The 27971-nt window shown below is 44.4% G+C and overlaps 1 protein-coding gene across 2 annotated transcripts; it reads left to right on the forward strand.

The window, feature by feature from the left end:
- Positions 1–27750, forward strand: LOC133463819 (BTB/POZ domain-containing protein kctd15). Of its 2 annotated transcripts, none has more exons than XM_061745555.1 (5): positions 1–535; positions 3063–3238; positions 8900–9044; positions 14838–15143; positions 24305–27750. In XM_061745555.1, the coding sequence occupies exons 1-5, from the start codon at positions 527–529 to the stop codon at positions 24461–24463; spliced, it is 795 nt and encodes a 264-aa protein (XP_061601539.1). In that variant the 5' UTR covers positions 1–526; the 3' UTR covers positions 24464–27750. The 2 variants fall into 2 exon arrangements, with proteins under 2 accessions (XP_061601539.1, XP_061601531.1); XM_061745547.1 differs by lacking the exon at positions 1–535 and adding an exon at positions 556–871.
- Positions 27751–27971: the final 221 nt, after the last annotated feature.

A 27971-nucleotide genomic window follows, 5' to 3' on the forward strand; every position in this document is an offset into this window, starting at 1 on the left:
TGTATTCCTAGCTGGACTGCCTGTGGACTTATTACATCAGTCGAAATGACAGTGATTAAAATCTGCCAAATCTAAATCTACTCAGGGACTGACAGTTGCCTGTTAGGTTTCGTTGCCCCCCTCTTATAACTTTGCACCGTTAGGAGGAAACCGGCTATTTTTGCCCTAAAAAGCTTGAAAAGTTGTTATATCTGAGTAGCCATAATTTCAGGAATAGGAGGGTATCACGTTCTCTTCCTTGAGAAAATTGCCTAGGCGAGAGAGTGGAGTTGAGCTAATTGTAGCCTAATCCCTGGCCCAGAGGCGCTCGGGCAGCCCGGAGCAAGAATTTTCTTTTTTAGCTCCGCTCTGTTATTTAGAGAAGGATTATTGGCTTTCTTCCTCTCATAACAAACCACAGGGGCAGTTTCATTTAGGCAAAAAGACAGACAAGAGGCAGAAATACGAAGCAGGACTCCAACCAAGAGCGCACATTTTTACGCGTATCCAAATAAGAGCAGAGAAGGGGAAGGAGATCATCTCATCTATGTACAAGGTAAGGACGCTTCCTGTGCGCTTTGGTACAAAGAAGCTTGCTGAGGACAGGTCGAACCAGCCTTGCAATTGAGCCTTTAAAGCCACAGAGACTCTTTTGAAAGCGATCGACCCCGGCCACATGCCAGTGTCTTTGAGCAGCTATTTGGTGCGGGATACGACGGAAAGCTCTCCCGTGCAGGCGCCGTAGGTTCGTGCCGGAGCTGGATGGCTGTGTAGTTTTCACAGAAACTCGCGGGGCGCATTTTGGAGAAAATATTGGGGGTTACGCAGACCGCAGCTGCAGGGACTGACCGCCGGCACGGATTTCCTCTGGATCCCTACAATGTTTGAAACGGTAGGGTGACAATTTAATATCACCAGAAACCACTGTTTTTTTTTTCTTTCTTTTTTTTTTTTTTTTTGCCTTTTCACGCAGAGTGCCGGGTTAGTTTCCAGGAGACGATACTTGGTTTGTATGGACTGCTGCTGGACATCAAGCGTGTAATCGTTAACGTAGAGTTAACGTGGATGGGTTTTATTTACAAAAAAATCGGTTTATCATTCGTGTCAGGACTAAGCTTTTAATTGTAGAGCACGAATAAGACGCCATATTGAGCATTTGCTAGATTAAAGGCAGAGCAGGGTTGTGATGTTCATGCGGAATCGAGTGTTTCCGTGTCTTTTTTTTTTTTAACCATCTTGTAGATGTAAATGTGGTCCATGGGGATTACGTGGATGTCCTTCACGAGGTGGTTTATCAGTCCCGGTGTGCACAGCCAGGGGTCAGGCAGGGAGGCAGGACGGCAGTTGTTGGGAGAAAGTTGATGCCTTTATAGCTGGTGTGATTTTGTGGAGGAATTTGTCATTTACTGCGCGCTGGTGAGCTGCATGTGTGCAGAGGAGGAGAGGAGGAGAGGAGGGGAGGGGGCGAGGACCAGGCTGGAGTAGCATGGGAATGGCTGGATTTTGACTTGATTAGTAATTTATGAAGAAATGTGGGTCCTTGTTCTCCAATGCCCGTGTTTTATTGTTGAACGGGGCTGGATTGATGGGTCTGTGTGGCACTGAAATTCACCACGACGATGGGAAAGGCCCAGTTGGATGAGACCAAAACTTTCAAGTCTCTCCAAGTTGTTGTTTTTTTTTCTCTCGCCCCTTTCTCTTTTCCCGGGATTTGAAATGTAATCCGGTCTGCCTATAATCGTATTAAAGAACATGATACTGCTGTGAGGGAGACAACACCCTGGACAAAAAAGGTCCAGTTTTGCCCAGTGGCTCTTGTGTCAGAGCTGCAGGGATGAGCTGGACTCCCATGGTTGTCTTAAGTTTACCAGTTACATGTGTCTGGCAACCCGCCAACGCTACACACATTCAGGAAAAGTGCGTTTTTACCATCTCATCGTGTTTAAAAACTCCGTAATATTCTGATGAGTTATGGGCTTTATTAAAGTGTTGATTAAAAAGTCTACTTTTCATCCTCATGTGACGTCATTGCGTAAAAGGACATGTAGTTCCAATCAATTTTCTCAAAATAAAAACTTCCACATATAACCTAAACTCTGCCATTATATCCTCTTTTCTGCCTTTGGCTCCTCATTCAAACAGACAACAACATACATAGTGTCACATTAAGATGTGGCCACACTGAGGTTATGGTTTACCTGCTGTGTGCCAACACATTACACACCAGCAGGTTGGGTTTCAATGCCCCCTCTGTTCATCCTGGAAGGGCTGAAGACAAATGTTGTCATATCGATGTGAATTAAAGCTGTTTTATGACATGTGTACTTCAGCCTGACCCCGGAGTCCCCGTTAACCTCCAGCTCCGCGCATAGGACTTCTTTATAAAATGAGGCTTTTGTTCTTTTATGATACATTAGTTAAAGCTTTGCCCTCCGTGACATGAAGGTCGCTTGGTGCTTTTGGCCTGTCAGTGTAAGTGCACACTGCTTTTCCTCATTTGAACAGAAATCCACTAAAAAAAGAAAAGAAAAAGAAAAAAAGTGCGTTTTTACGCATGTTCAGCCTGAACGGAGTCACATGGCGAGCGAGCAGCACCTTTTAGTCTTGTAGTGTGTAGAAAGTGATTGTGTGAGCAGTGGAGGAAAGTTGCGCCCCTCTCCTCTTCTTTGCTCTGAGATTCGTGCTCGGTGTGTCTGGGCGCATCACGTCCAACACATAAGGCGACCTTTAATTAGAATATTGCAGCAGCAGTTTATTTTATCTCCCTGGAGGCTGACACCTAGCATCACCCCCACCCATCTCTCTCTCCTTCTTTCTGTCTCTCTCTCTCACCCTTGCTCTCTAATAAGCATCCTCCTATCATCGCCTGCGGTGCTGCATGAAAAGATGCAAACATACTTAATTAGAGCGGTGGCAATAATTTCCAGGCTAAATATGCGACCAGGCAGACATGGCAGTGATCTGATGCTATTCGGAAGGATAACGTCCTCTGTCGTGTGCAGGATCACTGTGTAGATCTTCGTCTTTCCCCCCCACCCACCTCCACCTTTATTCCCATGGCTTTTCTGTACACTTGCTTTCAGGAGGGAAGAAGCATGTCTCGGCTGTCTCTGACCCGGTCCCCGGTCTCCCCCCTGGCCGCGCAGGGCATCCCTCTGCCGGCGCAGCTCACCAAGGCGAACGCGCCGGTGCACATCGATGTCGGGGGACACATGTACACCAGCAGCCTGGCGACCCTCACCAAGTACCCGGACTCCAGGTAAGACCCCGGCTCTCTGGCCAGCTGCACTGCGCTTTGGTTTATTCTCATTGATTAAAATAAATACATAAATAAATAAATCGAGATTAGACTAACGTAATTGTACTATGGGGTATGGCTGGTTTCTTTTTAAATGTGATAGAAATTGCATCCAACCAAATAGTGGAAACATGATTAAATCAAGTAGTTTTAGGCTATATCAGTGTATTTAACAACGTAATATTTTAAATTGATCAGAGGATCAATTATAACATGATTTACCTGGTGTTTTTCTTAATTAACAAGTCATTTAGCAGACTGGAACTGGGATAACTGCACTGTAACTTTTACAGTGATATAACTTTGATATGTTATCAAGTCACGTGGGAACATTATCTCCCTCCAATAATCCATAGGCTTTAAAGTTATGAATTTAGTTGTTTTGTTTACTGCAATGATGACTGCTTTAATTGTTTAATAAATACCTGGAATGGTCTTTTCTTCATGTGCTTCCATGTGGTTTAGATTTAGATGTTAGAGAGTACAGAGTGCACATTTCCCTGCTGACATCAGTTGCCATGTTAGTGTGAAATTGTAGCACATCAACAGTTTTCACTCCGTCCCCCTTTCACAGCTTTATTCCTTTAATTCATTATTATTATTTTTTTCGTTGGTGGATCAGGGTGCTGTGAGGAATCCTTGGAGGAAAAACAATGATGTAAATGTCCGAAATCCTTTCAACACAGCTGCTGTAGGACAGCTTTGAATCTGATTGAAGTCTGGCTCATTTGCCTGTTACATATTGACTTTTTTCTTAACTATTTCAGTACCAGCTTTTACCACTATTAAATCTTCTTTATCATCAAGGCATGCTCGTTTATTTTCCTTCAGACTGTCTATGCTAGCCCTCCCAAGGACAAATGTGTCTGTGTGTAACTTTGAAGCGTTAACAGCCACAGCAGTGACTTTTTAAATCCTCCATTTATTTGTAGACAGACGAGGAAAGGGCCCCTCGCCGTGTTAGACATCCAGTAGATTATCGTTACTGATAAATTAAGCAAAAAGGGTCATATTTCTGACGCACTTCGGCTATGGAGGATTTAGTTATGATATTTCCGGTTGTGTAAGAGCTGGTTGAGATCCATCCACCCACTTCACTTTTCTCATGTTTTCAGCTGCGTCCACAAACAAAGTGACACCACAGGTAGCTCTGATGGCAAACAAAACTAGTCTGAAAACATCTCCGTGTGAGAGCCTCCGCTTGTCTTTCTAATGCACAGTGTCATTCATGACATTATTGTTCCTTCAGTTCTGCATCAGCTGAGTCCCATGTGGGCCAAGGTAAACATACAGCAGAAAAATCAGCCATGCTGGCTACAGGAAACAATCCATGTAATCCCTTGGTAATAAAATCTTCATATTCATGGAGTCCGCTGACAGGAAATCCCTGACAGCTCTGCCTTTTATTCCTGTTTAACATGTCATGAGAAAAAATAAAGCTCAACCCAGACGGGGGTTTGATATTGTGTTTGTTATTAAGATGATTTTCTGCCCACTGTTTCCCTGTTAGACGGGTTTTATCCAGCTGATAGCCACGTCTTGGATTTTCATACCATAAATGTGAGCTATTTGTGCTTTGATACCATGTTCCCGTTTTTTTTTTTTGCTTTTTCCTGAGCTCTGGTTTAGCTTTACACTTCACAAAGAAGTTATTCAGAGGCCGACACACACAGGGCACCGTGGAAATGCGGCGTATCGCCATGTCAGAGCATCCAAACAGTGTTTTTACAGTGCGAGTGAAGATGGGATATCACTATGAGCGTTAGTTGGAAAACCTCTTTCCTCATTTTCTCTTTTTCACACATGCTCCTTTGCTTCTTCTTTCTCTCCCTTCATCTCCCTCTATCTGTCTCTTGCTGTTTCTTTCTCACTCTGCCCCCCCCTCCCTCCACACACACACACACACATGAACATACACACATGCATACATGCATACACTCACTGCTCCTCGCTCTCCCTGCCTCCTCGGCGTTCAGTTTGCCCTCAGGGCTCCACTTTCCACTGAAGCCAGAGGAAGGAGGGGCCCTTTTGTGTGAATTAGGATAATGGCTGACAGCAGAAAGCAAAACAATTACACTGGCATAACCATGTGTGCTGCGTTCAGCCACGTCCGAGCGAGCAAGGGGCACAAGGGCAAAGCAGGAGACGTCACAAGTGAGAGACCAAGGACTGAAGAGTTTGAAGTTGCTGATTACTTTTAATAGATTGGCCCTTAAATAATGCAGCGTGCCAAGAGAAAGTTAGTCTAGTAACTAATGTGCAGTTATTCATCTTCCTCTGTGTGGGCCATATTAAGGGACAGGGGTCATGAAACATTGATGTGCACTCTGTGCAGCTCTCAGAGAGGACGGTCTCAGCAGTCACTTGAACAGAAGCTGAGGAAATTAGGCCAAATGTTTCACAGACAAGGAAACTATATTTGAAAGGACTACTGGACAGTTTTCCTCTCGGAGCATGAGCCCTTTGTGGCTGGAGATGTTAGAGCTGCACTGGTTCTGCGGTTTGTTTCAGTAGTTTGCTTTTCTACAAGATGAACTCAGACTGGTTGACATAGAAAAGCTAGGATGTCATAGCTGAAAAAGTAGTTATTCAGCCCTTGCTCTTACGCCCGTCCTTCGGGCTGTGAGGTCCTGACATGTCCACACGCAGATGACTTTCAATTGCAGCTCTTGAATTTTAAAGAAAAACACTGTCCAAAGTGTTTTCATAAGGCGGCATACACAACACTTTATCTCACGCAGCCAAAACTGGAAAGCAAAAGGTTTGTTTCCAAAGAGCTTGTCTGGAATAATTTGATTCCTGTTCCTGAGAGAGCCAGTTTGAAGAAACACCTGTGTATTTTACAGCCGCTCTGACCACAACTGAGTGAACTGCAGCCCGGGAAAACGTAGAAGTCTGATTTCTGAGCGCCCTCATTTGACTTTCCCTCCGTCAGAAGCCGTGGTGAGAAAAGCCTCCAATGTCAGGCTGTAGACACACTGGCTGTGTGTGTTGTTCTCACTCCTTCAGGAAGCTGCTGGGTGCCGTCATTAGGCCTCCATTAGGCGGGTAGCATTTCAGATAGCATCTGTTCTCGTCTAATCAGGTAATACCTGTGCTGGATCTCCCTCCGTACCTCTGGAGGACACGCCACGGGCAGCTGCCGCGGCAGGGATGCTGCCGGATATCGCCCACTTAATGCTCTCCGAGCGGCTCCTGCCCTCAGTAACCTCCTCCACCCGCCACATCCCTCCTCCTCCACCCGCCACAGCCCTCCTCCTCCACCCCACACACTCTATTCATCCGTCCTCCGTCTTCCACCTGTGTTCTGTTTGTTTCTCTCCTCTTTACTCCTGGCTTCACCATCGATTCCCCCCTGTCTTTGTCTTTGCCCCTCCTTTCTCCCTTTTCACCCTTTTTAGCCTTTCTGTTTGTATATGCTGTCTTTTAATTTCTACTACTACACCCCTGTTTACGGCCTCACACCCCCCCTTTTTTTTAACCTGTTTATAACCTCCAATACGGGGATTTAAGAGAAAGGGGGTGGGGTGGGATGGGAGGGGGGTGAGCAGACCATCAGAGGAGAGGGAGAGGGAGTGAGAAAGGAGTGGAGGAAAGGGAAAGAAAAAGGAAAACAGGCAGCATTTTAATTGCTTTTTAAAAAAGTGGAGATGAAAAACAGAGTTAGCCTGCAGGGGTATGGTGAAATTCTAGCTGGAAGAATTGCAAGACCATATGAGAAAGGAACACCTCGGGCGAAACAGGGAGATGAGTATTGGTTTTTTATAAAGCATTTTGCATCGATTTCCAGAGAGAAAGCGAGAAAGGGGAGAGGGATGGAAACAGAGGGAAAGAAAGAAAGAAAGAAAGAAAGAAAGAAAGAAGGAAAGAAAGATAGACAGAGAGAGGGAGTGAAAGAGAGGAAGGATGGCAGGAGGGGAGGGAGAAGCATCTTTGCTTCTTCACACAGACAAGTCAAAGAAAAGAGGCCGCGCCAATTTGATGTGATAGCTTAAGCATGTTGTTCTGACACATCAGGGTCAGGAGATACACCAAACAACCGTTAAGTACAAGCTGCTCGCAGATTCCCTCAAAAGAGTTGCTGCGTGAAGTCAGCCCTGCGCTTTGTTCATTGACATTCCTGCTGTGGCTTCCTTCCTCCGTCTCCTAATGGAGTTGGACGACGCCGGTGCCCGGGCAGCACCGGGCGTGTTTACCGGTCAGGGGCTTTTGCAAAGAGGTTTTTATGATTTTCTTAGTCAGACAACTTTGTCAGCCAGCCTGGGAGCTGTTGTTGTGATTTAAATGCGTATTACTTCAAAATGATAATAACAGCAACTCAACAACCTGCCAAGAGCTGGTTCTCGGTAAAACATGGGGGCCGTTAATGTGCAAACAATTTGTCAAAGTAGTTTCATGTTCCAGTTTTCTTTAGTAAATGAGTGACTTGGTGTATTTACGCTGCACAGGGTGGCATGAGTTGAGGGCTCCCACCTTGGAAAGCTCCAACTTAACCTCACCTTCAGCATTTCCCACGTGCCAAGGAATAATTTTTAGTGATCAAACAGGGATCTTAAACATTGGGATATGAATAAACAGACAAAGTGGAGGTGCTTAGATGAGATTATTAGACCAGCCAGAGAGGGGACCTGCAGGTAAGCGGTAGAAAAACTCACACAAAAGGCGAGAGGGAAATGAATCTCTGTCCAGGCACAGCACACTGCGCCTGGTATCTCCGGGCACGGCGCCTACATGGTGTGATGAAAGTTTAAAGATAATAGCAATTTCCACTCTTTGCCTTGATGAGCCCCTGTAGCCAACATCAAATAAGCTCTTAATCTCGCAGTACACCGGAAAAAGGGGTTAAGTGTGAGACACCAGGAAGCAACAAGTGTCTTATTAGGTCAATATTAGGTGAAAGCTTAAAAGCTCCTGCCTAATTGCTGTTTTAACTTAATCATTGTTAGTTTTAATAGAAAAAAACATTATTGATGTATTTTTGGGTAAAGTTTCCCTCCTTTTTCCATGAGTTTCCATATTGAGTGCCTCGTTGCAAGGTATTTTATAAGGATGCTTTATAGCACATGGAAACTTAGGAAAAATAGTTATGCACTGAGTCATTCTTTGGTCCTATTATCATCAAAGAAAACTGTCTTAATGCTAGCAGAATTGTATTTTGAGATGTTTCTCTTGTGTAAACAAATTGCAGCATGTGGGGAAATATAATTCCAAATTATGACTCTGGGTTAAACACAAGCAGCTCGGTATACAGTAGTGCCTAAATCCCTCGTAAATTCATAACAAAGTTCCACCCCTCTGACAGATGGAATAATAGAGCTGTAATGCCACATTCATGTCATTAATTTCTGTAAGTACAAGCAGCAAACGTGTGTGTGGTGTTGTAATCTCTCTGCAGAAGGGACACTTCAAACAAGTCGGGAATGGTGGGGGGGGGGCGGCGCCTGAAGCCCCTTGTTTCAACCTGGGATGCTAATGCATTTCCAGCTTAGTGCTAATAAAATTGAAAAATAAATGGAGGGTAATTGTTTCATGCATTTGAAGGGAGCTGGCTCATTCCATTATGTGCTTGTGTTTGTGTGCGCGGCTGCCTGTCTGCGTGTGTTTGTGTGTTTCAATTTTCAGAATCAGTCGTCTGTTCAATGGCACCGAGCCCATCGTGTTGGACAGCTTGAAGCAGCACTACTTCATAGATCGGGACGGCGAGATATTCCGCTACATTCTCAGTTTCCTGAGGACCAGCAAATTGCTCCTTCCAGATGACTTCAAGGTATATATCTGCACTGCAACACGCTGTATTGTCAACACCAACACTTGCACTGCTTTAACAATGTAACAACATAAAACCTTGTGCAGTAAAACCATATATATACACAGTATATATATATATATATATATATATATATATATATATATATATATATATATATATATATATATATATATATATATATATATATATATATATATATCTTTTGCAGCTCCTTTTCACTCTTCCTAACATGATGACTTTAGTGTCTCTCCCTTCATGGGCTGTGCCTTCAGTTGTGCTCTCACGATGCTTTTTCTGAATCAAAGCATCAATTATAAGTAGTTTACACACAAGCACTAAAATGAAAACTATAGTGGTAAAAGGAGTGCACAAATGTGGAAATGCTAACTGGATAACTGCAGAATCGTCTTGAGTGTTGACCTCCAGAGCGAAGTCCCCGCTGATGTGGAGAACATCTCAGCCCATCACTGCCTTGCTTCACTTCGTTGCTTTTAGTTTGAATCATTTAGTTTATGCAGAAATCTCTTAAGCACCTTTGACACCAAACTTTCAAGGCGGGACTTTCGTGTCGATGCTGGAATGACTGTGGTCCGCCAGAAAAGCAAAAGGGAGGCGATCCCAACGTGTAAAGGTGAAGCGGCATATCAGAGTGATGAGTCCATATCCTGGAGAACCAAAGGAGAACAGCAGCGGTTTAATGAGGACAGCGATTTTGCAGGAATATAATGTGTGAGAGCTTTTAATTGACCCAACTCCAAAACTTTAGTTCTTTTCTTTCTCAGTGACTCTGCAGGAGACGTGCTGGTGTGTTTTGGCTCATCGTTCTGTTGCATGGCTCAGTTTTAACAAGCTGTCACTGTCTGGTAAAATGGCTATGTGTCGTCTCTGGAAAACTGTTCCTTCACCGTAAGGTGCCCAGGTCCTGTGGATTAAAAAACAAGCCCAAATCGTCACCCCTCCACCATCCATGTTTGGTTTTTTTCAGTCCAGTGATGTGTTCAGGTGCAGCTCCGTAAACCCGAGCTCTGCTACCATTTTCTCTTTCGAGAGACGAGGTTTGATCCTGGTAACCTTCCCAAACAAGCTGCACTTAGCAGTCTTTTTGTGCACTAACAGACCCAGCAGAGTCTGAGACGCAGTGCCTAGATGCTTTATGTAGTTTCTCAGAGTAATGCTCAATCTGACCTGTGGTGAACCTGCTTTGGAGAGAATTCAAGTGCATTTGATCAGGAGAACCTGGCTGCTGCTTGTCCTCTCGACCGCTGTGAAAGCAGCGGGGGTGTTCTCAGCTTTCCACGCACTTCTTCTGCATTTTGAACTTGACGCCTGTTAAATGAAAATACACTGTGGAATGTATGATGTTTTGTTGTTCATCCGAGGTTCTATTTACCTCTTTTTAAGATCTTATTCGCTAAAAGCATAAAGCTGAAAGAAGGTGTAGTTGATTTTTCAAGTGACCGTATATACACACAGGCTTGTGCACCTGATACACTTTGTGAATCATTAAACCTGCTTGGGCTGATGCTGGGATAAAGCCGCTCGGTGCTCGTATCATGAACCATACATCATGATCCCTTCTTGCTTTTCACTTTTGATATTTGTCTTAACTTATTCATTTATTTGATACAGTAGCGATTTAATTTGAATGCGTGACGCATGTGTTCCCAGCCACTTCCTCGGTTCCACCATCCAACACCCCCAAAAGATCTGAACCCTTTAGCTGCTAAATGCTCCACTTTGTCCACCAGCTTGAAGCTAACGGTCTCCGCCTGCTTTCTGCTGCCGGCTCTGAGGCATCCCATAACTTTACTGGAAACATCCGTCTTCTGCTGCTGAAAATTAGACTGATAAAGAACATTGAGACTAAACCAAAACAAGCAGCTCTGAGACACTAAAACGCCTCGTAGACGCCTCGGTGCAGAAGTTTGAGCAGCTTGGGATAATTCCTTGTATTGCACTTATTTTATTGATTCCATTCACTCAAAGAGGAATGTTAATACTTATATTTTTTGCTATTGCAAGTGAATTAGTCTCACAACAACAAGTATGCACACAGTCATATGTGGCTCTGTGTGAATATGATTAAATATTCGGCCTGCAGCTCTTTCCTTCTCAAGGTTTTTTATTCTGTGATACTGTTTCCTAGGTGTATTCTACTTTTATTCTACTTCTCCTCCACCTAAACTTGCGTGACCTTTCACTGGGCTGGAGCTTGTTCATCATTCCCTACAAGGTAACAAGGCGAGGCCAAGCAACTCAGAGCCTGGGGCAAACTCCCTGGGCCCCACGGATGGTCGGAACGAGAGCCAAATCTCAGACAACAGAACATGACATGAAAGCCCTGCATATTTTGGCAGATGATTGTCTGACTCAGTACCGATTAGTTTTTCTCTTTCGCATTCATGCTTCCCATCGCTTTTCTCTGAAGTCTTGACAGTCCAATCAGGCGCCACAGTCGAAGAGAATGCGTTGGACTTTATTGTTTCAGCTCATTATGACCCGCTCGCGTAAGCCTCTGTTGATCTGCATACCTTTCAATTTGTGTGAAGCCAGAGGAAAAAAAAAATGCAAATAGTGCAAGGCGGAATTGAGCATGTCCTTATCTGAACACAATCAGGCTTGCCGTCGCCCGAGGGCTGGGTCTGTTCTGCTGCTGGCAGCCATGGCGCTGTGTGTTTTGCTAAATCAATGTGAAAGTCTGAGCAGAATAGGAAAAGAAATTTTTCAGCCTACATCAGTGGAACAAAATATTCACTATTAATATCCTCCCTCATCTCATTATTCAAACTACAATTAATCACATGAGAGTAAGCAATGCTCAGTCATATTGAGGGCATAGTTTTAAACCTGCAAGACTTGCTGGTTTCTCTAACAGACTGTTCAGGCTTTAAGTTGTTTCTATTTTTTATTTTACGAGAGGTAATGATCTTGTGTTTTATTTTTGTGACTGTTCTGAATCTGATTGGGGTTGGCTGAATTTTTTTTGTTCCTTCTCCTTCCAGCGGGTTGCTTAATCAACAACCTGCGAGCCTCTACTTGTGTGGTTTTCATCATTCCCCCTGCAAAACACACAACGGCATTTTATTAGTCCTCAAACTCCCTCAAAGTGACAGTTTCCATCATTTTCTTCTCCTTCTTGTCTCCCTTTGTTTCTCCCTCCCCCTGTCCTTCCTTGAAATGCTGCCTTGCCGTTGGGCGATCAGGTCGGATCATTATTTTGAAGCTCAAACGGGTTGTCTGGACACAGGATTGGGGGATGAATGGTCTCGCGGAGCTGGCAGCAGCAGCAGCAGCAGCAGCTCCAGCAACCAGGACGGAGCTGTTGGCCCCGTCTCCCTCTTATCCTCACCTCAGCGCTTAGGATTACTCTGTTGTTTTCTGCGCTGCTCAGGATGACTAAATTGCCTCGCAGACAGACCCCTGTTAAAAACATATCCATCCATGGCTTCAGACCTGTGAAGGATGAGGGGCTACACTTTGATACAGAGAGCCGCCTGAAGGGGGGCGTCTCTCGCTATGAGTTTTGTCAGCTGCAGCAAGAAGGCCAGGAGAAAAAAAGAAGAGAAATGCAGAAAGGGAGAGAAAAAGAAAGGAAAAAGGACCTCCACCCCCTCTTTCGCATACTGAAATCCTAAATATTAGACCGTCAGCTTAAGATGTGTTGCATCAACTCCGTGTCCAGATGGAGTTGTATTTGAGTGTCGTTTGCGCGCCTCAGATGGGGGCTCGGCTTAGATGAAGAGGTAGAGCAGCGAGGGAGGCTTTTCAAGGCCAGAGACTCCACCAGAAGCCCGCTGCTCTTGCTCTGTTTCTGAGCACAGCAGTGGTCTGGGGGAAAGAAAGAGGGGAAAGCTCTTTGGAGATCAGGGCTCCCCAGCAGCCCAGGCACCTTGCATCCACAGCTACCAATTATGCAGACCGCATGAAGTATATGTTGCTTTAGCAGCACAAATATACACTGACTCATCTTCAAGGATGTCTGGATGCTGATCCGCGCCAATCTCCGTCTAACGCATCCCCCGAATAGACGACCGCTTTGCGTCAGTTTTATTGTCTGTACACTGAAATTAATTAAAGGCAGCAAGTCCTGCAAGAAAAATCTGTGAATCAGATGGATTAAGCTGTCATTCCTTTTTACTGCGAGACACTAATCAGAACATAGATGCATTAATTACTGATTGTTTAGTAAAAAGATTTGCAGTATTTAGGTGTAACCTAATTAGATCTTGTTGTAATAGGAGCTTAACATCAGGCCACAAGCCTCATTAACATAAAACTCCCTCCATATGAGGAATACATTAAAGCGCTCCTCAGCTGATGATTGCCCTCATGTTCACTTCTACATATCTCTCCCTCACCTCCCGCTCGCCTCCGATAGTGAACCTCCTCCCATAACTGTTTTCTACGGTAGTCGGTGAATGATGGTGCCATCTGGTCTTTTGGGAAATTAGAGGCAAGAGCGCAGGGGCAAATGCCCCCCAGCAAATCCTGCCCAAGAGGGAGAGGCAGGCAATCTGCTGCAGACTGTCTGCACACAGGAATGCACCATCCCACTCCGCCGGAGCCCCACTGACGGCCTTTCTGGAGACGGCTTCACTAAAACATGCTAAAGGCTCGCAGAGCGCTGCCAAGTGCTACTGTGGAGGAGAGCTGCAGCACGGCTCTGCTTTGTTTATCCAGAGCGCCGTCCTGCTGGTCGGACGCCATCGCTGATCTTAGATTATGTGATACAAGTCTTTAATTTGATAAGGGCATGTTTTGACAGCCACGTGGGAGATGTTTGTGTAGTTTTCATCAAGATTAACTTTTCATGAGAGAAGAAAACTTTACTGGAACAATGTTCCTGTGCCATTATATGATAGTTTTATGGAGAAAAGATCTTGATCTCTGCACCCCTTGGTTCAGGTTCTCTGCACTGTGGACGAGAACATTTTCTTTCTCTCTCTCTCTCCGTCTCACACACACACACACAGTGTCCCTCCATGCATCCCGATGCCACATAGCTGGTCTTTCACGTTTTTGGAAAGGTCAACGTGCAGACGCAGCCAGGACAGCAGGAGTCCCACTCAAGGATGCTTTTGATTGACATCTCCATGCTGCACAGTGCTGCATATACAGGACTGTCTCAGAAAATTAGAATATTGTGATAAAGTCCTTTATTTTCTGTAATGCAAAAATGTCATACATTCTGGATTCATTACAAATCAACTGAAATATTGCAAGCCTTTTATTATTTTAATATTGCTGATCATGGCTTACAGTTTAAGAAAACTCAAATGTCCTATCTCAAAAAATTAGAATATTCTGGGAATCTTAATCTTAAGATGTAAACCGTAATCAGCAATATTAAAATAATAAAAGGCTTGCAATATTTCAGTTGATTTGTAATGAATCCAGAATGTATGACATGTTTGTTTTTTTAATTGCATTACAGAAAATAAAGAACTTTATCACAATATTCAAATTTTCTAAGACAGTCCTGTATATGTTGTGTTTTGTCCCTGTGACCTTGGAGATAATAATAATAATAAACTTTATTTATATAGCAGCTTTCTTAACAAAGTTACAAAGTGTTTCCCAAGAACAATAAAATACATCAAGATAAAAATACAACAATATTCACACCACAATAAAAGCTTTTCTAAAAAGGAATGTTTTTAGTAAAGATTTAAAAGCAGTGGGAGATTTAACTGACCTGATAAAGAGTTCCAAAGTTTGGGGGCCCCGGGCTGCAAAAGCTGGATCCCAGATGAAGATGTGAGGGTTCACGGGTCTCCTCTCCACATACAGGACTTCCACCTGCTGTACGAGGAGGCGCGCTACTACCAGCTGATGCCCATGATCAAGGAGCTGGAGCGCTGGAAGCAGGAGCGCGAGCAGCGGCGGTTGGCGCAGCCCTGCGACTGCCTGGTGGTCCGGGTCACGCCCGACCTGGGCGAGAGGATCGCCCTGAGCGGGGAGAAGGTCCTCATAGAGGAGATCTTCCCTGAGACGGGAGATGTCATGTGCAACTCGGTCAACGCGGGCTGGAACCAGGACCCAACGCACGTCATACGCTTCCCCCTCAATGGCTACTGCAGGCTCAACTCGGTACAGGTAAGAAAAAAAAAAAGCATAATTATATCCCACTTCTGTCTATTTATGTGGTAAATTCATCAACACACCAGTTATTTATGAAAATCATCAATTAGATTTTGTGCCCAAAGCAGCAGGATCTGTGTGTGGTTGGAAACTACTGAGGGAAGAACCTTAATGCTCTTTTATTACTCCTCATGTGTGATCTTAATGTCATGTTACTGAGAAAAGTAACATGTGTAAATAGGCTCATTGTATCTGACCCTGAATTTTCTAGTTCTGACTAAAAAAATACAGTCTTGAGCAACAGGAAGCTGACATTTCCATCCTGTTTACAAGCTCAGTTTTAGTGTGGGTGTTCAGTTTGTGTCCTGGTCCCAAGAATATGGTTGAATGTCTGCATTTCCTCCGTCGCGTGGTTTGGTTGAGGTGGAAAGGGCCATTTGTGCTCCAGGCGCCCCGAGTTCACTTCAGCAGAGATTATTGAAGTCAAATTAAACTCAAAGCAAGTCGGAGGCTCCGACTACGAATATCACAATAATAGAGTATTCTAAACTAAACTAAAAACACAGTAACTTGCAGTAACTGCAATAGACTCAGAGCAGATAATAGGATTTAAATATGAATGTCTGCTTCGTGGTTTGTGATGTTATTTCTGATTGTATTTGACGCTGCAGCAGATTATTTGGAGGGCTGGTTTCCTGAATGTTTGATTTAACGCTTAACGCTGTGATGCAACACTTTCCAGACAGGTTTAGCTCAAACATGACCTCCATCTGCACTTTTCTCTGTCCCACGTTCAGTCTTGAATGACACCATTGATTCAGGCTGGTGTGTGCCTGAACTCGGTCACCAGACAGAAACCTTTCGGGCGCAGCTTGCACTCGCAGCTCTCGCTGTAACCCGATGTTCAAGCCGTATTGTGAAGTTTGTGGACCAAGTTAGGTCTGGTTTGGGCCACATTTAGCTCGCATTTAACATTTAACACTTGCCAATACCACAACTGAGCCAAAGGTAACCCGAATTAAAGCCCACATGTGTCTGCTCTCTGGCATCGCTGCCCCGGCTGGATGGCACATGATAGCATCAGCTGACGGGGGGGATGAGCTCCGCCCCCTCCTTACTCCTGTTTATTTATTCTTAAACTGCTGAAATGTTATTTGAAGTTGATTTATGATATTTTATAGTGCATTTTACTACAATAAAGCTTGATACAAAAGCTGGCTGGAACTCAACAGGCAGAGGTGTCAAAAGTATTCACATTCATTACTCAGCTAGAAGTATAGATACTAGAGTTTAAAAATACTCCTGTAGAAGTTGAAATATCAACTCAAGTTTTTTACTCAAGTAAAAGTATAAAAGTACTGGTTTCAAAACTACTTAAAGTATAAAAGTAAAGGTAATGTAAGGGGGAAAAAAGCCATTAATGACAAAAGCCATTGAAAGTGAATGCATCTTAGTATAATGCAAATATATTAAAGAACCATATATGTGTACTATTGAGCATTAACGTGTGTTTCAGAGAGCAGACGTGTACAAACCAATAGGGTGTCGGAATGGTATTATGTTTATACTTCTCATCCAACCACAACCAAATTTACTCCATCCGGATGGAGCAATTTAACTGGATAGTTTTTTTTTTAAAGGACCCGTCTGTAAGAAATGTCCAAAACTGGTACTGCAGTCACTTTCAAAATATTGTTGAGCGGCGTGTACCCTCCCCCTCCTCCCCTCGACCAGAGGTTGCCAGGTTGGCTGCAGAATGCAGCAGGAACGTAGGCTGCCATGGCTGCGATAATTAGAGCCGAGCTGGCAACCCGGATGCTGAAACAATACTGACTTGGTGATTGGGAGATAGGTGGAGGGTGGAGCTTCAGGCCAAAACAAAAAATGACAACATAAACATCAGTTGAGGGCTGCAACTCCTCTTTTTAAACTGGAATATCCTGGCTTGAGTGCTGTTGTCAGTGACATAAGTATTTGAAATGAACATGATTTTTAAATGTCTGTTGACATATCGGGGTCATTTTATGATTCGTTTTATTATTGCTCTTACATACAGCTCCTTTAAAGGTCGAAATGAAATAGAGTAACGAGGCTGTTTTTAAAATGTAAAGAGTAAAAAGTACAGATAATTGCGTGAAAATGTAAGGAGTAAAAGTAAAAAGTCGTCTGAAAAATAATTACTCCAGTGAAGTATAGATAACCAAAATTTCTACTTAAATAAGGTAACGAAGTATTTGTACTTCGTTACTTGACACCTCTGTCAACAGGATACAGCTACTCTGGTTCGTTTAGAAAACATGGATCTGGAGGAGCATCTTGTACTTTTAGTTTATGTTATTCTAAGCTGCACATGAGTCTAGTATTCACATCCTCTCAAAAACCCTTTGCTTATTTTCCTAAAGTGCACTAATGGATATCTGTTGGACAGTCTCCTTTTGCTAAAGCAGATCTAAGCCTGATGTTGAGATGTTTTAAAACAAAAAAACAAAAAAAAAAACAACTTCACGAAACTAGTTTTACAGCTGAAAGTGGGAGATGGAGAGGAAACATAACAGTCTCACACCACTGGCTCCATATAACACACTTGGATGCCTGGAGCGATGAGCAGACTAACACGTAGAGGAGCCTTCGCCCCCCCAGCACCCGGAGAGATCGTCTCCCAGGCAGGCTAGTGTGCTCTGACACCTCCACCCCCCCTGCCAGCGTGATAGACTCCTCCAGGGAGGTGAGCAGCCCGGGTGGGACAAATCATGTGTGGACTGCGGCCATGTTTTCCTGCGAAAAAAAAAAAAAAAAAAAATGAAGAAGAGGAATGGAAAGGGGGGGAAAATGATATGCATAATTTACGCTTTACTCCTTTTTAAGACACAGCTCCTTTTTTAAAAAGACTCCAATATAACACAGCTCAAGGCAATTGAAATACACGTATTGCATTTTTTAATACCATACTTACAATTTCTCAAACAGCCTAAGCCAGTTTATACTTCTTTTATAGATTTTTAAATGACTTACAATATAATTAATTGGCCGCATCAACTAACACAACATTTTCCCACTCTGTTTACCAGTGCAACTGCTTACAGGATGTGAGCTCATCTGACTAACACAATCTGAAAGGAGGCTTTATTGTTCAGGTCTTTTTTCTTTTCTTCTCTTTTCTTTTCTGTTTTCTTTACGAGGTTGCTCTGCAGAAGGTGAGGTGAGCAGAAACGCTCTTTTCAGACAAACCGCTCACAGCAAGAGTTGCAGGAGCTTCAAGTTTTCCTGTGAGCATGCCTCCCCATTGTCTCGCGTTACAGCCTCTCGGTTAAAGCGGTGGATTTTTTCTCACCTTGCGACGGTCCCTCTTTAGGCCTTCTTCCCATAAAAACATAATCAAAAGCTCAGACACATACACACATATGCAGGCACAGCAGAGTGGCCCGGCTCATTGAGTCGATGTAGATGAGGACGCGAGCAGCAGATGGAGGTTGTGTTTTTTTTCTTGTTTTTCTTTTTTTTTATTTCCTTGTAAGAGGAGAGTTTTCATTTTTGTCCTATGCCATTGTTGCGTGAAGGTATGACAAGGTGAGAAAAATAATCCCCGTCTTACCTGGAAGACAACAAGGATCCGATCTGATTCCAGGCCCGGACCCTGACCCGGGGGTTTGTAAGGGGGGGGGGGGGGGGGGGGGTGCATTCATATTCAATCTGCCCACGGAGGACTAACAGGGAGGAAGTGGGAGCTGATGAAGCGCTGCCTAACATCTATTTACCGTACGATTGGGGCGAGTGGTTGTAAAGGTTTCCGAGAGGAAGGTGGCGGCTATACGGCAGCGTTTATATTTAAACTTCAGCCTATTACACATTGGCACAGACGGTACTGCTGCTGTCGGGCCCCGGGCTGCACACTGCTAGGCCTCGTGATATTTTGCTCACAATACGATAACATGACATTTCTCAATAGTTAACTGTACACAAAGTACAGCAGCCTAGTTTTTAGTGTTTGATCCCGTCAAACATCCTCGTTCTCATTAATATTCAATTTAAAATTGTTCTTTTTTTTTTAAACTCACAGTTAGAAACAGAATAACACAGTGTTTCTCTTCTGTTCAGTTTACAAAGAGACTAAACGGATTATAAAAATCAAACACCGTTGTAAATTTGGTCCTGTCTTTAGTCCTGTGTCTCATATATCCAAATGTGAGAGCAAGAGAATAAACAACTCCACCTTGGCAAACACTTCTCCATGAAGTCATGAGAGGAATTTTGGGAGTAATGCAAACCACCTGCACCGAGATGCAGATCAGCGGATCAGGGAGGCGAGAGAGAAGCAAAGGCAGCTGAGTGAAGCCAGAGAGAGTCACAAAGGTGTGCAGACGCGTGTCCCTGCGCCGCTGCTCCATGCATCACCGTGATGGAGCACCCGGATCAGGCCAGAGCCAATCTGTCCTTCATCAATGTGACAGCAGACACAGTAGCAGAGGAGGGTTTCCCGTCCCCCTGCCGCCCAGGTGGGGGACGCGACATGTCGCAGCACTCTCTTACATGTCGCGCTGTCATTTCATCAATCCTGGAGCGGCTGAGGCGGGAGAAAACACCTCCCATCGCCTCGGCAGAGATGCTGCTGTGGATTCGGCCTTCCCTGAACTCTGAGTGTGGCTCCGTGGGGCATGGCAGGACTTATGAGTGGTGGCACAGCTTTTCAGAAAATAAATAAACCATAGAAAGCATTTTACTTTGCTGATTCTTTTCGTCGGGACAAGACTATTTAGGGTTTTTAAATACCTGACATGTTTCGGTGATTACTTCCGCCTTCATCAGAGTCCTCTGGTCTCTGGACTCTGATGAAAGCGGAAGTAATCGCCTAAATATTCTTGTTCAACCAAAAGAATCAGCAAGTTAAATAGTAAAGCCATGGACAAAATGAACTTTCATTCAATCATAGAAAGCATTGCTGCAGTAAGAATGTATTTAATTAGTTGAAATAAATAGTTTGAATTCAAACTGCTATAGGAGCTGAATAGAGCTTCACATCTTTAGTTTGGAAGGTAAAAGCTCTGAGAAGCTTCTCAGAAGTTCTGGTATGATTTGAGTTGTTGGTGATGATGGATCGTCATGGAAACAGCGCTTTTATGCCACAGGAGATTCATGCACTTTCAGATGATATTATACAGGGGTTGATTCCTACTTTTAAAAAGTACTGAGAAATTATTTAGATAGATAATTTTAGAATTAAAACACCGAAAAATGGTCTGCATAAGTCACGTTAGTGAAGTAACATTTACATTAAGTTATGGCTTTGATATCATAAAGTAAGAAACAAGTTGAAGATCTGAACGTAGTCCTGTTTTGTCAGAACTACGTTCGAGGGCTAATTTAATCTAGAACTCTGCGTGAGTTACTCTGTCAAGGTTAAGTTTCTCTTCTCACAAGCCTCAACCAAGTCCTGCATGAATCACGGTACTTAAAGGCTCCTTAAGTCCACTTGTAGCGAGGAGCACACACTTATTTGGTGCTACTACTGCTTCAAGAAACCACTCCACGGTAGTTATTTAGTCACTTGTCAGGGTTATAAAGCCATCAGACGGCTCAGGGAATGATAAGAGCTGGAGTTCCCTGACTGAGTTTTGCTTGAGAGGATGAGATGCAGATGCTGCAGTTAGCGCCGTTCGTCACGACCGTGCATCGCTAAACAAAAGCGACCCCCTGAGTGCGGCGCCCATCACACGCCTGAGTGAACGTATGTCACATGTGTCAGTCAGTTCTGATCCCCGTGTCACGAGGAGCAGGAGTCTTCCAGCTCCTCCGGAGAGGTGATGCGATCGCGCCTGTGCACACTGGTGGCCATCAATATTGCATTGTGCTCCGGTTTCCAACCCTGACACTCATCCCCCTTTGATTCCTTGCGACGCCATCTTTGCAGCAGGGATGGGGAGGTTGGAGAACGGAGGCTAATATTATCCCCTCCTCATCCCGCCGGCGACCCCAAGCTGAGTGGCAGCTCCTTCAGATGGTTAAACACTGAATGATATATGGTTGTTTGAAAGGAGGGGTCCCTGTGCAGCCAAGTCCTAGAGAATGGTTTATTATTTTTCAAATGCACGAGGATCACTGGGGATTGGGAGGGTGAGGAAATGTTTTTAATCAGCCCTCACGGAGTCTCCCAGGCAGCAGAACAACGCCGGCACAAGCCACCGAGTTCGGCTGAGATCTAAACTTCTTGCCAAGTGCTGTCATTCTCCCCGCTGTCTTTGATTCCCACTTCCTGTTTTGAAAACAGCGATGGTCTTGACGTCAAGTGTGGTCACAGGCAGCACGGGAGGTGAGGTCGCCTCGCGTTTCAGAGCAGTGGACATGAAAAGGCAAGAAGGAGAAAACTGCTAATTAGACGTAATTCCATTTCGCGGTTGTCGTTCGAGACGTTGACCAATCAGATCGCTTTGCGCGGAGCTCGCCGTTTGGAATGTTTTGTTATAGTTTCGCTCAAGTGAGGCAGGAAAGTAAGCAGAGAAATCTGCATAAGTACAACATAAGCTGGGATCTGAAGGCCTGCGGTCACGGGTATGTACTGCTGAACTGAGCAACCAGGCAGGTTTTAGTTGTTATTTATTTATCTTCTTTCTTTTTTTTTTTAAGTGCACATTTCTTTGTGTTGTCAGCAGGGATTGATTTCAGGACATTGTCCTGTGGACATTAAAAGCTTCTGCTTGGATACAGCTTAATTATTCAGTGTATTGTTTATTCCCCCGTGGCACTAATTCACTGTGACAAAACTGAACGTGAAGCTTTTTTTATGGCCTCTTATAGTTATTACAGTTTCCTTGAGTCACTTACAACCATCTATAATAATATCCTTAAGTCTTTTGTGTTGCCGTGCATTAATGATAAAAGTGTTTTCAGACTATCTTTATTGATCGGGCCTTTCTCCTCTGTGAGCAAATCCATTGCTGAACATGACAGTCCCACATGTGTTAAGAGATGATGTGGGGGGGGGGGGGGGGAATGCAATATGATGCAATGATCAAAGACGGCTATGTAATATCATTTCCATAATTGTTGGGCTCCTCCATCGTCTGTCATGGATTTGGGAGTGTTTGATGCTTGGGCAGGTCTCCTAATTAGCCATCCTCGCCGTCATCTGTCTGCCGCTCCTTCTGTCTCACAAATTACAGTTTGTCGCTGTCGTATGGCCGGAGGACGAAAGGGAGGAGAGGGCTAACGTTTCCGAGCGGTCTTATCTGCTCACAGGCAGCACGTCGCTCCGCATTTTGGTTTTAATCGGGAAGTGTTGCGTGGTTACATCCCAACAAGTTGTGTGCGTACTGTATATTGCGATATGTGTTTGGGAGGTTGCGTCCTGTCTTCTGCTGTTTTTTGTCAGTTTGGAGACTGAAAGACGCCACCTTGCTGGAGCTCTTGCAGTCAGAGAGGTCATCTTTTTGACATGAGCCAACTTGTAAATACGTGCAGGTTTTATTTGGTGTGAACCTCCCTGGCTCTGCATGTGGCATGAAGGGTAATCCCTCGGTGAGACCTTTCAATTCCATTTGCTGCACACTCCAATAAGTAAATACGTGGCACTCCTCTCTCTCTCTCTCTCTCTGGGACTAAAGATGTATACTCACTCCAAAACGAAAAACATCCTACATGGATTAGGATGTCAGGGGTTCATATACGTGTCGATGCCCGGACTGCAGGGCTGACATGCGTCCCCGTCTCCTGTCCCTCCCTGCAGCTCCGTCTCTTCGTCCTCTCATAGATCCGCCATATCTCCCTCCTCATCCTCATTCCCCACACGTCGCTCTCTCTTTCGCTCACGGACCTCTCTTCTCCTCTCACCCCAACCTCATTACTCAAATTAGGAGCTCCAGTAATCACCACGCTGAGCTCCACTCGCCGCCTTAATGCACCCCACTCACACTCCGCTTTGCACATCCCTTTGAGCTCATGCCCTTAGTTCAGTAGCCGATCCAGCACAAGCTGCATGAATATTGCAGAGGTGGTGTGATGTCGGGAGTGCCCTCTGGTTTTTTATCGCTGTGCGTGATTGGATGGAGGGGAGGAGGGTTAATGGCACACGGTGCATGTTGTGACTGTTGAATATCTGAGGAAGTTCAACACTTTGAGGAAGACGCTCACTTGTTTACTAGCGTAGAGTTGGGCTATGAGATCAAAATGCATCTTACCTAAATATTCTAGATATCAAACTATGTGGAGGAACTGGGGGCGAGTTTACCGGTAAACAGGGATGCTGCAGACAGAAGATGGTACCTGAAAGTGAACTTCTGGACTCAAAGTAGTTAAATTCCTAAACTGCTGATCCTTGAACTTGGTTGTTGTTCTGAAATTATTCCCAAATCGTGCCAAAAAAGAGCTACAGTACTTATGCCTGCTTAGGATTCAGGTGAGGCTCCCCAGTCTCCTCATTCTGCCCAAATCATAGTCAGTCATGATTAAAACAAAACTAATTTCAATTTCCAGCGTCAATTTTTAATTTGAAGCATTGAAATAATTGAGCGTACAGTCTGTGGTTACCACAAGCACTGGACCGTTAAAAAAAACTGTAACAACAACTGAACAAGTCTCCAATTAACACATTATATTCTAATTATTTAATCAGTATTAAAAAAAAGGGTGAAATTAGCAAATTGCTTTATTTTACAACAGGTCACGTGTCAAATGGTTTTTCAGAAACACAACTTGCTGTTGGTGTCTTTGGTTTTTATGGATTTTCTTGTCTTTGCACTTTATAATTAACTAAATGAACCAGATCTGGTGTTTTAACTCATTATGACCTGATGTGACAGACGCCTGCTCTCTACTGCACCTCTCAACATTCTCAAGACATGTCAAACTTGGGCCATTGTAATAAAAAAAACACCAAAATTGTGACAACAATGACAATAATAGAGTAAATATTAATACTTCAACATAAATGCAGAAGGTTTGACTTCTTTATTTCATCTTTCGATTTAGTTTTTCAGAAAAAGCTTCAGGTTTTCAGACAGCTTCTTGTAACAAGGTCTGAATGGGTTAAGCAGTTGAGAGGATTTTTCCACGTTTCTTCCCTTTTCACCAAGTTAAACTTCTGGCTGCTTCAAAACTCTCAGCTGCATAAATGTTGAACTTTTTTCAGGATGTAATAGCCTGATCCTGATTTTATTGTTATTAAACTTCCTGTGTCGTGTTTGCAGGTGCTGGAGCGTCTCTTCCAGAAGGGCTTCAGCGTGGCGGCGTCATGTGGCGGCGGTGTGGACTCCTCTCAGTTCAGCGAGTACGTGTTGTGTCGTGAGGACCGACGGAGTCTCTCCATCAACACGCCCATTAGGATAAAACAGGAGCCCCTGGACTAGAGCCTTCTGGGAGAGGGACTGGCATCATCACCCCCACCTCCCAGCGACATGCCCTCCGTCTCCTCGCCCAGCCGCCCCTTCCCCGTCCCTGCTCCAGCAGGACCAACGCCACCACCCCCCCCCTCCTACGATACACCTAAGTATTCGCAGAGGCTTGTTAACCTCGCCAACTCTGCAGACCTCTGAGGGGAATGTAGTACCAAACAAAGGAAGAGGAAAAAAAAGAAGAAAAAAAAAGCATCAGCAGCAAAAGTTTCTCATTATGTTAAATAATGCCCAAAGAGTCTGCGACTGTGATGAAAACAACAACAAAGACAAATGGATGCTGCAGCAGCTCACAGTCCACCATTTCTAGTGCAGTAACTGGTATATTATCCCGTACCGATTTAGGAGAAAAGGTGTCCTGAATCTTTTTTAGGGATGTAACTCCCCCGTACTTGAACCTCAGTCCGCGCAGCATCCGCCTGCGACTCCTCCAGCGGCGCATCATCGGTTCTGTGTCTGCGAGGCCCACGTCTTCGCTGACAAGAGTGGCCTGCAGTGGGCCAAACATGCATTGGCAGACAGAATGTTTTTCAGGATGACAAGAAAAGGACGTAGTCTAATTCTTTTTTTTTTTTGTTTTTTTGCCCCCCCAAAAAATGCCCCAAACCACGAGACCCCATCACCGCCACAGGCCTGGCCCCAGACCTCGCCGGACACAGCATCATTGCCAAACTGATTGTTTATTACAGTTTTTCATTGTCGTTTCTAAAGTGTTTTCTTCGTGCTCCTTTTACTGTTTTTGTTTTACTTTTTTTTTAAAAATATTGTAAACAAATATTATTAATAGGATTATTTCTAATGCCTCTTCTTTTCCTTTCTCCAAAATGAAGGATGTGTATGACGTTGTGTTCATTAGGCTTCGAGTGCTTGCGAGGGAACGATTCTTGGCAAAAGCTGGAGGAACTCAGATGTCTGCAGGCTATGTGGCGAAAGCAATCTGACTAGCAGCGCTTCCCGAGCCAGAGAGAGTCCCAGCGTTCAAACGGGAGCCGAAGCAAACCTGGATGCTTCAACGTTGTTTATAGTTCAATGTGTTGGACACGTTTAAAAAAAAAAAAAGAAAGAAAAAGAGGAAAAAAAAAAAGAGTTTATACGTATTAGCTCTAAAACATATCCGGGGTCTTTGATTGAATTTGCTCTCAAAAGAACATTTTGCTTATTTTCAGCACAAGTTTCAGAGTGTTTATAAATCATAGATTCAGGACAAAGTTGCACAAGCTGTGAGTGCGTTGCAGTTTTGTTGAGTAGGAATGTTAAAGACTCGAGGACCAGCAAGGAGAGCTCACGTTTACCAGTACGTCTCACGATCAGCAAAGAGATGTACTTTAAATGCTTCATGTTGGGGTTTTTTTTTGTTGGTTTTTTGCACTTAAACATTTTCCACGGAGCTTCTCTGCCCTGCTCCCTCAGAAACAGTCGTGGAAGCCGTTCAAGCTGTTTTTCCTCTCATGTTTTTGCAGACTTGTGAGATTAAAGAATTCAATAACAGGAAAAAAAAAAAAGAACATGTCCAGCAGAACAAACACTCTTCTCTAGGTGCCAAACCAGATAAGGTGCCTGTTTTGTTGATTCTACAAATATAAAGATGTGTTTTCTGTGCAGTTTATAGCAAAAGAAGACGCGATGCATTATTCAGAAGTGTATGAAGGATTGCAGCATTTGATCCTCCCGGCCTCCAGTCCTGACAGTTTTGCTGAGAACAGCCCACAGTACCTTCAGACCAAGTTTGAGAGACAAAGTCTTGCGGGTTCAGTATTGTCACTTCTAAGCCAAGATTATTTCACACATATGTATGGCAGAACCCAAAGTGAACAGTATTCATCATGCATCAGTATGTTATTCACAAAGAGGCGAGTGGGTGGCATTTACGCTGTCCTGCTCTCATTCTTTTGCTCTTATTCTTAACAGTTCTGGATCAAAGACAGAAACAAGAAAGGGCCAAGTTTTTATATTTGTATGTAACTTACACATGCTGTTTCTTCCTTTCCAACAGACTGAAAGAAGAAAAAAAAATAATAAAGAAAAAGCCTGATCTTTGCGGGTGCTGGCAGTTGCTCGAGTTAAACCGGGCTTGTTTTAGTTGTTCATTAAACGTGGGCTGTAGCCGTTCCGACCATGTTGTCCTGATCGAGCGTTTGCTCTTTCTGAATGCCTCTGATTAAACCAGTGAGTGGATGAAGATGGGCTTGCTAGGAGCATCCATCGAGGTCCAGTGTGCCCCCCTCCCGCCCCCCCCGGGGGTCTCCGTTACAGTCCAGACCCTCTTTGTTCTGACCCGCCAGGGGCCCTGCGCCTTTGCATTCAGACGCCTCAAAGAGAATGGTCAACCAGGCCTTTCATGTGGCAGGGCTTGGTGGGCTCTTCACAGTGGCCCCCTCCCGGCTCGCTGGAGGATGCCGGTTCAGTGGTGCCAGTAGAAACCCGGGTAGCACCCCCCCCCCCGCTGCCGTGTGGCCCTGCGTCCCCCTGGTTTCAGAACTCCCTCCCAGCCCCAGCATGCTGGACCGCACTGCAGCAGACCAAACAAAGTGATGAGTCAAAGCCGGAGCAGGCCGCACCGTGCAGCCAGCAGCCCCGACCCTGCTGACCCGGCCGGGGCGGTTACCGCTAAAAGAGGGTTCAAAATGATCGGTGGGATGTGCCGGGTTCAAATGCTAAAGAGCAAAACAGTCAAGCACCTATAAAATAAAACGATTGTTCATTAATCCAAACAAGGAAAAAGGATCAAAAGACGGGAAAGTGTGTTTCTCTGGCTGCAATAATCAAACCCGGGATTCCCCTGGTGACTCAGCGTTTAGATGACAGGTTAACCGACAGCAGCAGTCAGGCCTGACGGGACGGGAAACTTCACGGACGTGTTTGCTCATGTCACGCTTTTCAGACGGAGAGCCGGTCAGCGTTCAGCCAGCCCACGTGGCATCCGCTTCCCCCGCTGCGCCGGGTCACCTGTACAGTTCTTGTATATTGAATTATCAGGACTCTGGGTTTTATTGAACCCTCTCTCTTTTTTTTTTTTTTAAGAGACCTTGTGGTCCTCTTTGCAGAAAGAAAGAAAAAAAAAAGACTAAAAGCAAAACATTACATTGTGTACATATGGATTAAAACATTTCAAAGGGTATAATAAGGTGCAAATGTATATTATTTAAGGTGTTTAAAACAATTAGACTGTGGTATTAAAGGGCATGTGTTCATTTACAATGTCTCCATTTGACTTTTCTTGCATATTTGCGATAATAAAAGGATGTACTGTACGACTGAAGTGTGCCTCATTGCTCTGACCGATCATGTTGAACCGCGTTGCTCTGATCTAACTCCTAAAACGCCATGGATCTCGCCGGCTCATTGGTATGTGTCTACAACATTTTAGCAGAGGGTTGTCTTGTAGGCTGAAGCCAGCCCAGCGTTCTGCAGCTCCAGGACAAAAGGCACTGGCTGGGAATCTGAAATAATAAATGAAAAAAAA

The sequence above is a fragment of the Cololabis saira genome, chromosome 2 (assembly GCF_033807715.1).
Source record: "Cololabis saira isolate AMF1-May2022 chromosome 2, fColSai1.1, whole genome shotgun sequence".
Lineage (NCBI taxonomy): Eukaryota > Metazoa > Chordata > Actinopteri > Beloniformes > Belonidae > Cololabis > Cololabis saira.

Bases quoted from the DNA above. Each gene is read 5' to 3' on its own strand.
- LOC133463819 (XM_061745547.1), top strand. The intron at 3,239-8,899 runs GTAAGACCCCGG...TTCAATTTTCAG, and splicing joins ACCAAGTACCCGGACTCCAG to AATCAGTCGTCTGTTCAATG. The intron at 15,144-24,304 runs GTAAGAAAAAAA...TCGTGTTTGCAG, and splicing joins GCAGGCTCAACTCGGTACAG to GTGCTGGAGCGTCTCTTCCA.